Below are 17,470 nucleotides of genomic sequence, written 5' to 3' on the forward strand. Positions count from 1 at the left end.
ATAATCAAGGAAATTGCCTAATTTATAAATCCTTGCATGGGGCATTTTAATGGATTCCTCCCTTTTAATGCCGATGCCTTCAGAGCTCAATGAATTGTTGTCTAGGCTGTCATTACACAAAATGATAAAAACATTCCGTCTGGTAGGGAAACCGCATCTCATGGATATTCAGACCCTCAAGCCGTGATCACTCATTAGTGACTTCCACCAAAGTTCCATGCTCCGGAGCTTCGTGAGGAGCAAAGGAACAGGCGTGTTCATGTCTGTGCGTTTATGTAAACCATTACAGTTTTGGAATCTGGAAAAAAAAACAACTGACCTTGTAATGTATGAACTGTAACACAGTGGGAACATCCCCCAGCCCTGACAACCCATATCATAACAGTTTATCTCTCCTTTTCTCCTAATGCTGGCCCAATTTTTTTTTTTTTAATCACCAAGTCTCGGAGTCTGCGGGCTCCACCATCGTGCTAATCTCCCAAACTGTGAATCACACCGGCGTGGACGAAAGCAAACATACGCTGTCCCGATCCTCACTCGTCCACTAACAGGTGGATCTCCCGAGCCCACCTGGAAACCCAGGCAGCACACTGGGTCCCCTAAGCCCTCCGCGCATAGATTACTCATCTTGGTTAATCCTTGGCCAATTGATTCCGGCCAATAGTGTACTGTCAGTGCCTTACTTACTGCTCAGTCTCACTAACCTGACATTTATGGTGCACTGATTGGCCTCTGTCAGGGCTGCTGCTTGTAAATTCACTTTGAAAAGCTTTGTGTTAACAGCCTTCAGCCAGGCTCCGGGAAGAGGACGAACAGCCAGCCGACAAGCTCGACCTCCTGCCCTTATTACAGTGAGTAAATCAGGGTTTGAGCCATTAGGCTGGAGCCTGGGGCCTACACCAAGAGGACTGACATGACAAAAGGTCAACCTCTGTCACACATGTGTAACAATTTGGATAATGGAATTCTGTAACTTATCTGAGCGAGGTGGTAAACGCTCACCGGGGGGAAAAAAAGATGCCGGTCCCTGGCTTCACCGACTTTTATGCTAAGTCTATGTTTCTTGTGTAAATACACAAGGAATGTCTGAACTCATGAAATCTTGGAGCATATATGGTTCTGAAACAGAAAGAAAGCAAAAGAGAGGCAGGCTCCGATTTTATATACGGCTGCCTTCAGAACATCTGCACACACCACCAATGTCTCACAGCCATCCCTGGAGAAAAAGGGGACCTCCCTACTACTGCAGGAGCTGAACAAGGTGCAGGTTTTCCCACTCGATCGAACGTGTTTAACCCATAAAACTACACTACAGCTCTCTATGACTCTAAGGTGAAGCATAGCTTTCTCACAAACACTGCTGTAATTTGCCTGGGGGAATGAGCTGGCACCCTCCATCAGTCTCTGGGGACCACGGTTCCATCAGACCACCTGCTGGCCTGACGTATGATGGGGAAGAGATTGTGTCTTCAGCGCAACCTCTAAGACGCCCACTTTGCTTCCTCCATTCTGCTACTAAGGCAGAGGAATGAAAAATAACAAATTACAGAAGAAGACAATGCCATTTTGAAGCAAGAAATACTTGTGAATCATTTTCTTCCCAGGGACAAAATGCTCTCAATAAAACAAAAAAGTCAACTTCCAGATAATAAATGAGAAACCTAGTCCTGCGTGCACAGAATACGTCAACTTTATAAGGCATTTACTCCTGCCACATACGCCGTGTCAAGTTTATGCTTAGATGAAACCTCACCCATGCAAGGATTTCCAAATAGGTTTTTAAAGTTTTGTTTTTTAAGCTAAGTCTTTTAGGGATTTGGAAAACCAAGGAGACTATGAGACCTAAGCCAAAAGGACTTAAAAGAGACCCTGTCAGAGCCAACGTGAAGCCTTACATCTTTGATTTTTAACACAATGCTGGAAACCATTCCAGAAAGCAGCAGATGGTTTTACAGTTTATGTAAAACTCCAAACCTCTCTCACTCTATCAAACGGGCACCCTCTATAAACGACATCTTCAAATCAAATGAGGCAAAGGCAGGGATGCCCGCCAGCTGTTAGGGTGCCTGACTGAAAACATAGCAAGGACATAGCAGTAGCTCACTTTTAATGAAGAAATGACTGGAGTTTTGTGAAATTGACTTATTTATAACTACATTGATAGCTGGAGTAGTATACTAAGTGATAAGTGGCTGAAATATGATTTTTACTTCACTGTAACGTGACAGTCACAAAATTTATAGAACCTGTCTTTCCCTGTCTTGTGAAAAGGCCGATATGAGCCAGAGTGTATAAAACAAAATATGACATTTACAGTCACAATATTATCCCTGAAAAATTTTAAGTGATTTTTAACTTAATATAAAAGTATTGATTCAAATGATTTTTTCACACCCAAATATATATCTATGTGTGCATGTATATATATAATAGAGTTATTAATAAAAAAATTACACAGCACAGTCAAAAAAATAAAATCAGTCCATTTCCTTCTGGTACCAATTGCCTATGACGGTTTTGACATATAAACATTTAGCAGCATGAAATATATATTCAACACTGGTTTTCGCTAATATTTTTTGATGCAAGCTAAATGGTAATGCTAAAAATTAGACCATCTACTTTAAGCAGAACCCTTATTATGTCTAAAATATTATGGCACAGAGTCAAACCACAAAAAAGCCCATATTATGCTATCCTCCTTGATTTTCTGAAGAAAAACAACTCATCTTTAAACAGAGTGTGAATGACAATGACACACTCAGGCTTATTCAAGCGAAAGGGAAGACAGGTTGTATAAAATTAAATTCCACTCCAGAACCTTGACTGTAATCCTAACAAGCTACTACATTATCTCAATTAGCAGGGGGAAAAAATTACGGTGAAAATGGGTACAACTTTATTTTGTCATTGTTGTTAAAATTTCTTGTCAAGTGAGACCATGAGTTGAAAGATGTAATTCTAGCTTATCTTAGATTGTGACTTTATTTCAAACTTTGGTATTTTATTCCAGCAGAATATTAAGTATACACTGTGTGCATTCCTCGGGTCTAGTCATATTAAATTCTGATGTTAAGCAGAAAGAGGAAACCATATACAGCTAGACTAATTTCTCTCAAGGGGAAAAAAAAAGCACATTAATAACCAAGATGATGTTTTCATAAATGTTGGAATCAAATGTGCCTTTTCACATCTTCATCAGAGAACACATTAGGATAAAGCTATCTCACTCCCATCTATAAGACATAACTGTGGAGAGTCTGCTCTCTCTGTATGATTTCTGCCCAATACATCTAAATAGAACTAAAGCCTGTGTCCACATCGGGTTAGAATAAATGCATGTAGCTATAGGGCCACTTAGTGTTTTCTGTAATGGTTTTGTTTCAAGTATCTAAACTTGTCACTTTTTAAAACACATTAAAATTCGAATCCCAAAAGTAACTGGCCAAATAAAAAAAAGTAATTTGGATTTTGTCTTTTAAATTTGGCTTTAACTTGCTAATCTCTTTCCACTGGAAAAATTAATAACCTTATATCATTGGATACATGGAGAATTGAAGAAAGGACAAGCTCCCCTCATAAATGCCTGAAGATTCAAATCGCACAGAACGGTAGCGTAAGATGGTGTCTAACTCCTTTAAGCTGCTGTATTCTGCATCGCTGGGATCATACACAGTGAAAACGCTAACCTAGAACATGACGGCATGCTTACAAACGAATTCTCCATGGCAACGTGCAGCAAACATTTAAAAGTTCTCTTACGAATTAAATGAAGCTTTTAATGAGTGATCTAAAAGAGTACCTAGGTGTGAATCTGTTTGCTTCTCTCCTAACCCTTCCTGTGCACAACTGCTAAGACAGAGCCAGCCACACAGTGAACTGTAAACTGAAATAAAGATCCACCATCCACTCAGAAAGAGGAGTAGGGGAAATTAGCAATCCATTTACTGTACCGAAATAAAGATAAGCTACCCCGGTGAGATCTATCCGGAACGGAGAATTGAACTCTAGGTATGAAGACATTTCTTCAAAAAGTACTAAGAAAAAAAGACTAAGAAGAAGAATGTTTACGGTTGATTTTTAAAATGAAGAGTCATGAGTCACTTTCTTGAAATTCTGCTGTAGAATTTGTATCTTAGAAAATGTCTAAGATAATATTTATGTGAATATTTTGTGAGTCATCAAAACCGCTGTGAAGCCTTTCCTGTGAAGATCTGTGGGGTAGTCCAGTCATGGACGCTACCGGAAATAAACAATGATTCAACTTTTTCAGGATAGAAGGCAAACTTAAATTTTAAAAGGCAATTCAATATTTATACTTGCCTATTATTAAAAATGACTTGATTCAAATATCTCATAAATCATGACACTTAAATTTTTAAATCATAATTTATTCATTTTTTAATATTTTGTTTTGGTAAGACAGGGTCTCTAAACAGCCTCTTCTGTCTTCAAACTTCCTATGTAGCTGAGGCTGACTTTAAATGCCTGATCCCTCTCCACCTCCCACAAAATGGCCTAATTTTATACAGTACTGAGGATCAAACTCAGGAAATCACACACGCGAGGCAAGCACTCTGACAACTCAGCTACATTCCCAGCCACTCATACTTCATATCTTAAAAGTAATTATACTAATGAAAGTCTAGGCCCTATTTTAAAAAGGGTCCTGTCACCACAAATGGTCACTGCCACTAAAGCACCCCAGTCAGGAACAAATTTTTACCACCTCTCAGGAGATATTTTACATGGTTGAAATTTTAATATCCCTTCAGCCCCCCCCCAAATGAGAGTTATTCTAATTATTATTAGAGAGGAATGATAAAATAGATTAATTATGTTCTGAACTAGGAGTGGGAGCCTATAGATAGATCATTCAAGCACAAACCTAGTAGGTCAGTTAACACCAAGAGCTTAACTTTATACATCTTCCTAATACACACAAGTCACATACCCTAAACAAGAGGTGAAACTCACTTTAAATCCGTGGAAGTATCAAGAAAAGAAAGCAGTCTTATTATTATGACAGAATTATTTCCCCCACCATGTACTAATCAAAAGTGTAACAAAGCAGTTTCATGGCTTTCCTCGTTAATATGTATTGCTGACGTCTGACTGTGTAGTGGCTACAGGCCAGCAGCCCAATCACTCAAAGCCTTCTAGGAAAAAAAAAATGAACTATGGGAATTTTTTTTTCCACATTTATGGCTTTGTTCTCCAAAGTCTAAAAATAGACAAGCCTCAGAGGGCGGGATCAGTCCGGTTTCACATTTTCAGATAGAACATATCTGTATTGGACCACAAACCACCGCTTTGCGGGTTTCCCTGAAAAGCATCGGCAGACATTTAACAATGTGATATTAGAGTCTTTAATAACACCACTGGAGCATGAAGAGTGCATGGACAGACTTGACTTTCTAAACGTGAAGCACCGGAGGTTACAGCTGAATTATTGAGAAAAAAAAAAAGAAGCAACAAGGAAGGGCGTCAAAGCCAGGTCTTCTCATTGTGTTCTACTTGTCCGTTCTGCTAGGCAGCTTCATCCCAGACCACTGACTTCCTCCTGCCTGTTCTGGACCTTAAAATTCTGAATGTTTACTGTTGGTTTTGGTTTTTTAAGAAAAGCCTCATTTGGTGACATAAATATGTCCACCCCTGACCCCCTCGCTCAGAAACTCCATCCAGAAAGACAAAAATGTTCAACTGCTTTCCAACAACTGTTTAGGAGTGATCAGGACACTGGAAGCCCTGATCCAGGACTCTGTGGATAAGTACAGAGCAGGCAGCCCTTGGGCTGCCCCGTCCTCACCTCTGAGGGACATTCCTCCTCCATCAAGGGAGACTTTGCAAACACAGGCCTCAGTCCCCTGACCCCAGCAGTCACGTGAGGCTTCTGGACAGTAACTGTTACAACACTCTCTCCAGTCCCTAACACAGAGCTGGTCAGAGGGATCTCAGTAGACATGTAAATGGATTATTAAGTTTTATGTAGTGAGTTGGGACAGTTCACCACAAAAATGATCACACTGACAAGCCACTGAGCCATGTGTAACCAGAAAGCATGCTGTTGCCGAAATAGCCCCATACTGAAGTCCTAGTACAATAAGACTCTTGTACAATAAGACTCTGACTTCTTTACTTTTCCTTTCCTTCCTTATTTTTTTGTTTGCTTTTTTTGAGACAGGGTTTCTCTGTGTAACAACCTCATCTGTCCTGGAAGTTGCTGTTGTAGACCAGGCTGGTCTCGAACTCACAGAGATCCACCTGCCTCTGCCTCTTGAGTGCTGGGATTAAAGGTGTGCACCACCACCACCACCCAGCTAACTCTTTCTGATGACTCTGACCAGGCTGTAGATTTACAGCATCTACAATTATGGCCTCTAGTAGTTAGTCTTTCAAAACTAGTTCTCCACGAGTGGAGTAGCTAAAATCAGCCAAAGGATTATCTGATTATAATCCTCTATCTTTCAGGAGTGGACCTCAGTGATCAAGCAGGAAGCTCTGGTCAGAATTTTTCAGATACGATATTTTTAAATCATAGTCCGGATTACCTTTTAACAAAATGCTGTTTTCTCATGCTTTGATTATCTACCTCGTTGAAAGTTGTATCGTTTCACTTTGCCAGAAGGGAAACCAAAGTTTTAAGTTTTGATTTACAATATAACTCATAAAGGGGTTTGGAGACTTTCAAAGTTCTAGACCATATTTTGGTCTCTCACAGTCAGCATTTACCCACCCACCCCCAAAAAAGGAGAAAAAAATGTTTTAGATGACCTAGAACTGGCCCCAAATTTGCTATGTAAGTTAGGGTGACCTTGAACTTCTGACTTTCTTACCCCCACCTCCCTGTGCTAGGGTTACAGGTGTTCACCATCTTTCCAGTTAAGTAGCATCAAGGACCAGGTGTTCCTTCTTACTAAGCAAGCAAGCACTTTTCCTTAACACTGCAAGCTTGTTTTCATCTGAGAAATTACCCTACTGTCCCCTCTCTGTTTTTGTGGCTCCAGGCACAGAAAAGAGCTGGGAACCTGGCATTCAGGTCACCTAGCTCATTAGGTAACTCTACCTCCTCCTAGGCTGTTTTCTCTTTTCTTCAAGATTGACAGGCCTAGGGGCTAATCCTTCCCAGTTTGAACACAAGCAGGTTAAGGTGGCTCCGATTTCTGCAACCCACAGACCCCTCACTGCCAGAACTTCAGAAGCCAGCCCTTCACAGAAGAGGGGAACTCAGTCCCTTGTAGGGGCGGAGGATGGGGTTTGGGCTTCTGCCCAGGGCCCAGGCTTCAGGGCAAGGTGTTCAGCTAGCTAGGGCAGCTTACCTCCCAGAGGTGCTGCGTGTTCCTCACGGCGCCGGTCTGCACTTTCTCCGGGGGCAGGAGCACGCCCTGGAAGGGCCCAATCCAGGTGCCCTGCTGGATCCTCTGCGCAGCACAGATGCCATACGCCAGGCCGGGCACAGTGCTGGTGCACAGGCACACCTCCCTGGGCAGGTCCCGCAACCACTCAGGCAGTTCCGGCGGGGGTGCAGCGGCCGCAGCGCTGCTGGTGCCCACAAGCCGGCGCAGCGAGTGCAATGGCCCGTGCATGGGGCACTCCCCGTTGCGGTTGTCCGCACACATGTCGCAACCTGTGGGAGACACCAGGGAAGGAGAGAAAGGAGCGTGTTAACCCGGTCTCTTTTTTCGCGGGTGGGTGAGGGGGGTGGGAGACTATCCTCGGGTAAACTCCCTAACTGCAGCAGACAAACCACCTGTTGAGGAGACACCAGAGAAGGGCGCCAAGGCCATAGGTTGTCGGAAAGGAACTCGCACCACACCCTGGGAACCTGCAACTCAAACATGCCTGCTGGGATCAACTCAGGGCTTCATTGTGGAGTTTGCATAGCCAGGTGTGCTTTCCAGGCTCCTAACGCTTGCACCTTTTGCTTCCGGTTCAAGTTGCCTGCATTTAAGCTTCTCTTCTCTAACCCTCACCGGTTCCTATGCCTTCGCCCTCCCCCAGCAAACCTCAGGGTTTGCTTATCCTTGCATCCTCCAGAAGTCTGCTTCTTGTCCAACCGGTTATCTCAGATAGTCGCCTGAGTATTTGGTTCTGCTCTTGGGCTATCAAAGCGGGAGTGACAGGTACAAACGCTGGACTCCACCGCTTCCAACTCTGTCGCCAGAGCGCAAGCCCCAGTCCCCGCCCTCTGGGAGCTGCGCTCCTAGTCTCTGTCCAGCGCCCACCCCAGGGACTCCAGTCTTCTAGGATAAGTGGGAACTAGGAGACAGTGGGGGTGTCGGTAGTGAGTGTACGTGCAAGTTCTTCCCAGAGGCCAAACCAGATAAGAAATTTAAGGATCAAGGTAAAGAGTCTCTAATGCTCGGGGTAATGCTTCAATGAGGAGCCTAGAAGGCTGAGCCCAGGTTAAATAAGATTGTCTCATTTAGTGACGCTGTTGCGGAAGCTGTTCCTAACTTACTCCAGAGAAGACAGCTCACACTCACGGGGATTCCTACCCTCCAGGCACGCCTCTCCAAAACACCCAATGTTGTTTGGTTCGAACTGGGCGGAAAGCGCCAGGCGGACAGGAGAAGCTAGGCTTTCAGCGACCGTGCTGTCGGAATCGCAGAGCCTAAGGGTTATTAATGGGCCTGGCGGAGCCGCTGTGTCTACTCCCTGGTGCAGCTAGCCTGCTCAGAGGACTCCTGCCTGCGCAACTCCGCCTCCTGAGTTCAGCCTCCCTGGGGACCCTCAGGGTCCTCCCGCAGCTGAGCTCTGTGGCACTGCCCCTGGAACCTGGTGCTGCTGCACTGGTGGAAATGGTAAGAACCAGTATCAGGGTACCTGAGTTGCCCTTGGGGCTTCTTGACACCTGCCCCCTGCCTCCACGGCAGCTAGCCTTCACAGATGTCTGCGCTGAAACTGCAGAACCATCCCAGATATTCGTGACAACGCAAATCAGTAAAGAATTTTCCACACGGAACCTTCCTCCACAACCCAGAATGGAACGAGAACCCTTGTCATGCTGATTGCTTGATAAGAATGGTTGACTACATGAACATCCCATATCTCACTGGAGGTGGTTCCAGTCACTGTAGGAGCGAGGAGATCTGCTGGTCGTGACTTCTTAGCAGCTATCCCTGAGCTTTCTATGAGAAGCAACATCCTGTTTCTGCAGGTATGCCTTCCTTAACTCAAAGATGCCCACCCTCTGCCAGCAACACAGGCTAATGTGAGAACTCTTCAAGACTTTGACCCTAAGGCCTAGATGAGAGGATATTAACACTCATTCATACGTCAACAATTCAGGAACAAATATTCCATTCAGCCTCTCATACTGTTACTTGTGGACAACAACAAACAAAATCAAGATATTGTAGAAACAAAACGACAGCAACTCTTATCCCTGAAGGCCTTCTGTGTGTCTTGCGTTTGCCTTGCAGCAAACTGCTGCTCCATGTAGTCCAATTCCCATTTTGCAGAGGAAGCAAAAGACATTTCGGGGAGCATTGGATCAGGACCAAGAGCCAAGAAACTGGAAAGAGACAGCGCAAAGATTCCCATCTCAGTCTGCCTGAGCCCGGAAGGCTTCAAAAGCAGAGATTCAGGAAGACTAATGAAAGCCAAGAGAATTTTATACACCAACTCACGACTCAATCAATAGAACTGAAAGAGTTTACTGATGTAACCATTTGGGGGCCTCGAGAAGAACTCCAGCATGACTGAGTTATAGAGTTATAGGGAAGGCTCTCTCTTGGACTTGAGGAAGCTAAGTATAACAATAGGGAAATACATAGCCACTATCCATAATTTTTAATGTGTCTGACATTGCAGACGCATTAAAATGACATTTCACCACCTGAACAAAAAAATAGTTTTTTTAAAATGACAATAAAAAAGGCAATGTGCCCATGAAAATAAATATAAATCACCTCAGGGAATGCTTAACTGATTATTCCTTTCTGGTTCATTCAAGTAAGTAAAGAGTGAGAAGAAAACAAAAACCATGTATTACGCACAACCTAAGAGCCCGTGCCAAAAATCCTATCAGCTTCCCAGTTCTATCTGTGCAGCGTCACATCGCCCACGTGGATAAAACAGATTAGAAGCAATTAACTGCAGCCACTGCCCCGCAGAAAAGAAGTGCACGTCAATAATATTTGGAGTGAATGACAGCTAACGCTTGTCTAACTCCCGCTTCCATGGTTGGGTCTTGTTTTTCTCTACAGCATACTTCCAAAGTATCACTTTGTAAAGTTCTGAAGAACTGAGGCTCCCCCAAATCTAGAAGACTAAATCCTAAATTCACGGAGAAGTAGCCAAGCCCAGCCCATGCTAATTAGTTCACTTAATATGAGCCTTAATAAAAAAATGTAAAAATATTCCTCCCAGAAGAGTTGACCAATCGCCGTCAAAATAAAGTTATGTAAAATCTCCAACATTTCTACTGCACAAAATCCCTCGGACTGAAGACATTTCTTTCTAACCTGTCTCAGAGTCCCAGGGGAGCCTGGGGAAGTTTTGAACAAGAAACTTTTTTCTCAGGATTGACAAATAGTTACAAGTTGGCAAACAGGGCTTTCTAGCTGGTGAGCCACAGACACCCACATAAAAAGGTTTGAAGGAGAAGCCAGCTAGATCCTCAGACTGCTCCCCACACCGCATTCCAGCCTTTAAAACCAGGGGTTTCAGCACAAGTTTACAGTTATTATTCACAAGATGATGTGAATGTCACTTTAGGGTACAGAATTATGGCGATCTAGGTCTCTCTTGAGCACATCGGCCCAGGGTCCATGAGGAAGGCTGTGGGCTACCAGCTTGCCAAAGCAGGCCTTCTGGGTGGAGAGAGTTCCTTCACTCCCATTCCACCTCCTTTCTACTGTGGGAATGCTTTCAAGTGCACGCACTATTTTCACCCTATTTAAATGAACCCTATACTCGGAGCAAAGGAGCAAAACAGGCCATGCGACAATTTCCTAACATTTCTCTTTTCATTCTGGGAAAGGTGAAACATAAAGCCCTTCAGGGTTTTTGATGTCTGCTGAAGAACTGAAAAGCAAGTGTGGGTGTCGGTAGAACTCTGTCTACCAAACTTTGCCTGGGATCGCCTCCTCTTTTGCTGTGCACAGTCCCTCCTACTCTCACATCCTTCTGTTAAGGAAACCGCGGAGTAACTTGGGAGCCCGCTGAGCCGGTGTCGCTTTGGCTGTAAATCCTTCTGGGCAGCGGCAGTCGGGGTCGCAGACCTCGGTCCCGTAGGCCAAGCCCTGAGGGGCCGGGACGCATTGATCGGTCCCGGGAGTGCCACCTTCTGGCAACCGGAGTTCAAAGCCCCCAGGGGAAGACAAAGTGGGTTGAGGGTCCTAGGGCAGCCCAGGCATGCCGGCCAGGAGCCTCACTCTTGAGTTACTTTCCAGGGCTCCATCACGTCCTGCCTTTCCTTGTACAGGACCTGTGTGGACAAAGAGTGATACCCTGCAGGGATGCCTTCGCCTGCGAAGGACTCGGTTTAAAGGTCTCCCTCAGCTTTTAGCCACGAAGGACTGCCTATGTATTCTGAGGACCCAGCCGCAATGGACACCCACCAGGCCCGTCTACCCAGAATAGGGAATCGCCTAGCCTCAACCATCCTCACCAACTCCAAAGTAAGTCTAGGCAGACCGAAACCTGGCAGCCGCCAGGAAAAAGGACCTTTTGTGGTGGCCCAGCTCACAGGGATGCGCTGGGGATTCTGGCCGCCAGCAACACGCGGAAATGCAGGGCTTTCTCAGCCTAGCCTGCTGACTTGGCCCAGGGACCAATGAAAGAGACAAAGAGGGAGGAAAAGAGGGAGAGGGAGGGAGAATATGTGGATTTTTATTTGTCTCCTGGTGACTGTATTAATAAATTAAATGAGAACGCCAGGGTGTGAGGGCGAGAGAATATTGCACAGAGATAAACCTGGCTGCCCTCTGCCCCTGCGAGGCCGCCATATACAAGGCAGAGATGATGAATAGGGGCAGAGAGAGGAGATCGAAGCAGGTCTGGGCTGGCTCCACTCTCTCCTACAAAACTATAGGGCAATTAATTGTGGCTTGTCCCCTCATCCTTCATCTCCTGGTGGCACATATCGACGGAGATTACTGCTGATGGACCATTTTATCACCTTAAATAAACAGTCGCCACCTCGTCTAACCTCTATCTAATATATGGTTCTATGTTCAGTTTCAGGGCTCTGGGTAAAGAATGATGTAAAATAGCTAAATCATGTGTGTTATGAGGTGGGGCTGGGAAGGCACACAACACGTGAGAAAAAAGAAAAATAGAACAATATAAAAAGGCCTCACACCAACGCTGAAGTCCCTCCCCCAGGGGACCAGGTCTGAAATCTATAATAAATTGCTTGCTGGTCATTAACAGCCAGATTCTCTGGATGGCAGTGGAGCAAAGGGTGTGTCTCCTTGGCACTACAATCCCGCTAGCAGGTTCTCAAGAAGCACCCCCAACAAAGAAGTGAGGGGAGATTCAGATAAAGTCGGAACTCAGGACACTCTCCAGTTTCCCACATCCTCCAGCACTAACTCCCTGCAACCCCACTGAAGCCAATCCTTCGCTATTCCCCGTCCCTTCCCTCACACCTTTTGAGAGTGTCACTGCCTGCAGGGAAGTCTGCAACCCTGCTTCCACACCCACCGTTCCCCAAACGGTTCCCTGCTTAGCAATGCTTTTCTAAATCAGAAGGGTCAGAGAGCACCCCCATACTGCTAAGGTGTAGGTTGACCCAACTCTACGCCTAGACATCAGAACAGGTTCATTTCCAGCCGCCATCTCGGTATGATGCCAGCTATCTTCAACGCTAACTTCACATCCTGGGGCAAGCCCAGTAACTACATCCCACCATCCTCCAGGAGGACTGACTAGGTCTCAGGAAAAAAACACATCAGCTACCCAGAACTTGAGAAGAGGCCACTGGGAAAGAGCCCCAGGGATCGGGCAACCTAGCAGCAAAGAAGGGCTCTGTGTGTTGCCTGACACAGCACTTGACTTTTAAGGGAACAGGAGAGGAGCAGCAGAGCCTAGAGAGCTTGGGTGGACCGCGGACCTCAATCACTCGCAGGCAGTTCAATAATAGGAACCTACTGAAGGACCTCACTTGGGCTAATTTGCGTTCAGCATGTTTGAAAATCTGCTAGGAAAGAACTACAAGCGTGTATTCGCTGTGGCCTCTGCAATCCACGCCAACCGAGTCTCAAGGTGTGGCTGAGCAATGGTGGCCTGCCTTACTAATCACCGCAAAAGGAAGGGGAGAAATGAGGAGGAGCTTTTTTGCCTAGTAAGAAACGAGAGAACTCACTTGATACGCTTTTAATGCAAAGTCACAACGTGATGCTTTGCTGAATGATCACTTCATGAAAAATTATAGAAATACTCGTGAGGAAATTAAAATAACTTCCTTCAGTCCCCTTCCTCCCCGCCCCCCCACCCCCCCCCCCCGCACGTCTCCTCTCCTCACTCCTCCCCATGCAGAACAGAAATGAGGGGAAGCTTTTGTTTTCTGTCTTTCAAGGGGCCAAAACGCCAACTCCACAAGCACCTGGGAAAGTTTTAAGTCTTTGCGTTTGGGGTTTGTCTGAAATGACTCGTTAGATTAAACCCAGTCACTGCTCGTCTTTAAAACACACCATACAATGCATGACTTTAAGAGTCCCAAGTTTACTTGCCCAGGACCAGAGGCCGTTTCCCATTACCCAGAGCTACGTTCCCTTTCTACTTTCCTCCCAACTGTACCTTTAATTAGCAAGCGAGTGAAGTGTAACAATCTAACTTCCTCTGTCCTCTCTCCTGCACTTTGAACATTGAATCAAACCATTTGACTCAAAAGAGTATACCAGACGATTAACAAAATAGCAATAAATAAAACCACAGATCATTCTCTCTAACAGGGGGTGGGGGAAGCTATCTAGATCACAAACTGGTTCATACCCATATGTCAATTAGTAATCTGTCCTAATTCTTTCTCTGATTGGTGCATGTTTTCTCTAGTGAAAATACCTCGCTGCTACCCTGTAAAAATCACACACAACACAACACAAAGCCAGAGTTAGTATCCTTTCCAACCCAGATTTCTTACAGAGAAGTAACTGCAAGTTTGATAAGGTGTTCCCAATCTGCAATGATTATATTTTGCTTAGCAGTAAGAACTACTGCCAAGTTTTCTATTTCACACTTTAAAAAGAACGGGTTGTAAGACAACATCTGGAAGGAATTCACGAGGAAACACACATCTTTGAACTCGATTAAGACAATGCAATTTTATAAAATGGTCTGAAATCCCAAAATATGCTAGTCTTTTTGTTAAATGCACCCCCAAAATTGGAATTTCAGCTCTTAAAGCAATATTTTACCCTTAGACACCAGAAAGGAAATGGTAAACACAACCGCTTTTTTGGTTAGCAATTGCTATCTCTATGACAAGAAGTATTTCAAGAAGAGTGATAAGCCTCGATGCCCATAGCTTTCTTTCTTTGTTGTTGTTGTTGTTTACCAGAGCAACAGCTTAGAAAACTTTAAATTACTATACTAATTATATCGTTTCGTTTTGGTGAGAAATCAAGAACTTTCTGGTGTGACAGGCATGCTGCAGGGAGCAACTTATTAAAATAGAAGTAAATATTTGGCATCTACTTTTCTTATACAGAAACCAAAGGAAGAATGGACTGAAGAAAACCGATGGACGAATGCTACTCTCGATGTAACTCTCACCCAGTTGCGCTGTCTTTAGAAAGTCTACTTAACGCATATGTCAAAAACCTTAGGTGTTAACATACCATAATTTTTGAAAATACCGAGTAGAGATGCGCATCAAAACACATTCTTGATCCTTCACTGAGGATTTTGTTTCAAAATATCAGACTATAACTGTGCTTAGGAAGCGTTTGGAATTATGAACACAGAAAGTTTTGCGAAGTTCAGATAGGTAGCTAATCATTTCACCGCTTACTTAAGGAAGAGGTATGTTCCTTTATGAAATTGCCATCACTGTTAACTTTTTTTAAAAAAACTGTTTTTGTTAAAAACGAATAAAGCAACATTGGTTGCAAACATCCGCAGGATCAAGGATTGCTGGGAAATGCGGGATCCGCAACGAAAGACATTGTCCTGACACTGGAAATTTTCTTCTCATTTTGTGGGCTCCCCCTTTTTTCTTTAGCGCCTAAATAAATGGTAGCCCTACTTTTAATACCTACCTGTAGGAAGAAACTGATCTATTGTTTCAAAAAAGAAAAAGAAAGAAAAACAAGACCTCGATAATCACGGGGCCCGAAAATGAGCTGCCACCGTTAACTCCAAAGGTGGAATAAAGACCGAGAAGCAAACCTCAGTGTCCATGCTTCCTTGGAAACACCGAGAGTCCCTCCCTCGCTCCGATCAGGATAGGCTGGGTCTACCTTTGCAATCTGAACCGCCAGCTGCCTGTACCCGCCTGGCCCTGAACACTGGGCTTCTGGAGGGCGGAGGGCCACTGGGGTGGCAAAACCTTGTGACTCTGAAGCCGGGGGTCCAAAGAGAGCGGAGGGGCAGAAGCCCAAGGTGACTCCGGGCACCCGTTTCTTCTCAGACTCCAGAAAAGTTTTGCCACAGTGATGTGGGTAGCGCGGGTCAGCGCCCTGGACCAAGATTCCCCCACCCTTCACCCGTGTCATTCTCCTGGGACCCTACCGGCCTCCTCCACCATTGCCGGCTGTCGCCCTCGCCGGGGCAGAGCGGGCGAGCTAGGGCTGCGGCTACGTACGGTTGTTGGGGTCGCTGGTGTGCTGGTTGAGCGGGATGATTTCCATGCGCTGCTGGCCGTACAGGTAATAGTCCAGCTCCTCGGCGCTGCAGCGGAAACGCGGGACGCCACGGCCATCCCCGGCGCTGCTGCCGCCGCCACCGCACTTAGCCGGCCCGGGGCCCGTGGAGGCGCCCAGACACAGGTCCTTTGGGGGCAGCGGCTCCGCGGCCACCGCTGCAGCAGCTAGAGGCGCGAACACCGGCATCTGGGCCACCGGCAGGGCCGAGAGACCCGCCAGCGCGGCGGCGGCAGCGGCGGCGGCGGCGCAGGAGGAGGCAGAAGAGGCGGAGGTGGAGGAGGGAGCCGGGGTGGACGAGACGGACGAGAGCGAGGCGGGCCGTGGCCGCAGGCCGTCCGGAGGAGGCTCGGCGCGCTCCGGAGGCGGCGGAGGCGCTGGCGGCTGCAGGGGTTGGGGTGCGCCAAGGGGAAGCGTGGTTCCGCTGCCTTTGAGCGGGCCGCCGCCACCTCCGTGTGGAAAGAGTTGCTGCCAGTGCTGCAGGTAGGCTGGGTCCACTTTGAGGAAGGCCGAGCCACCGGGGTCCCCCGGCTTCAGCATGTCCGACGCTTCGAGCTGGGGGAGCAGAGGAGAGCAGGGAGGAGCGCAGCGTGAGCGAGACCCTGGCCTGGACTAGAGGGGCGTGCGGGAGGACCGCGGGGACCTGGGTGGAGCACTAGAGCCCCACTCAGCTCGGGCAGCACCGCTCGCGGCCGCGGCCCCCGCTTCCCAACTCCACCCGGGCGCAAAGTTTACTCGGAAGCCGCGGTGCGGCGCAGAGGTGGCTGTGTGCACCGCGCGCCGCCTCGCAGCCTGCGATCCCAGCTCCTACCCTGCTAAACTGGGACCCCAAGACCCGGCGCTTTCCGGCACAAATCTAGGCAGGACGTCGCCCCCGCCCTCAGCCAGCGCCCTGGAGCCAACCCCAGGCGAAGTGGCGCAGGGCCGGAGCCGTGCTGGCCCCAGGCGCCGGGAGGCGGGACAGTCTCGCCCCCCGCCCCCTGCCCCAGACCTCCAACCTCTCGGTGCGAGGGGCCCACGACTCAGTGTCCTAGTCCTGCCCCGCCGTACCTGGGAATGGAGAACGGCGGCCGGTACTGGCTTCCCCTCGTTCCGGAGGCCGGAGAATGGAAGCCCCGGGCGAGCTACATGACCCCAAGGCTGAGGAGGTGGAGAGCCTTAGAGACCCGCAGCCTGGAACCCTCCCGGGATGCCAGCAAAAGACGTCAAAGCCCGCTGAGGCCCGCGGAGGGCGCAAGAGCAGCTCCGCTGAGCGCCGGAGCGCTGGAGGATGCCGGACCGAGCCGCCTCTGGCAGCAGCGCTCGGCAGCTTCGGAGCTTCGGCTCTGCTCTGGCAGCCCCCCGGCTGGACACGTGGGTTTTACGACAGCACCAAATACATGTGTGTGCGTTCGTGTGAGTGTGTGCGTGTGCGTGTGTGTGTGTGTGTGTGCGCGCGCGCGCGCGTGTATGGGGAGAAGGGATAGGAGAGAAGGGAGTTGGGGAAAAGGAGGGAGGGAGGACGGGAGGGAGAGAGGAGAAAGAGAAGAGAAGAGGAAAGCAAAGAAGAGAGCTGAGCAGAGGACAAGAGGAGAGAGGAGGGGAGGGAAGGGAAAAGGAAGGGAGGGGAAAGAAGAAGAGAGGAGAAGAGAGGAAAGAGAAGAAAGAGAGAGCAGGCC

At 47.2% G+C, this 17,470-nt stretch overlaps 1 protein-coding gene across 1 annotated transcript in view; it reads right to left on the reverse strand.

Annotated features, from left to right (window-relative positions):
• Positions 1–16,468, reverse strand: part of Prdm6 (PR/SET domain 6) — a 101,127-nt gene extending 84,659 nt beyond the window's left edge. The window contains exons 1-2 of the mRNA XM_075970838.1: positions 15,755–16,468; positions 7,320–7,627 (exon numbers count right to left, since the gene is read on the reverse strand). Of these exons, the coding sequence (XP_075826953.1) occupies positions 7,320–7,627; positions 15,755–16,352 (906 nt within the window). The 5' untranslated portion in view covers positions 16,353–16,468. The remainder of the gene's footprint in view (positions 1–7,319; positions 7,628–15,754) is intronic.
• Between the last annotated feature and the right edge of the window lie 1,002 nt (positions 16,469–17,470).

The sequence above is a fragment of the Microtus pennsylvanicus genome, chromosome 4, assembly GCF_037038515.1.
Source record: "Microtus pennsylvanicus isolate mMicPen1 chromosome 4, mMicPen1.hap1, whole genome shotgun sequence".
Taxonomy (NCBI): domain Eukaryota; kingdom Metazoa; phylum Chordata; class Mammalia; order Rodentia; family Cricetidae; genus Microtus; species Microtus pennsylvanicus.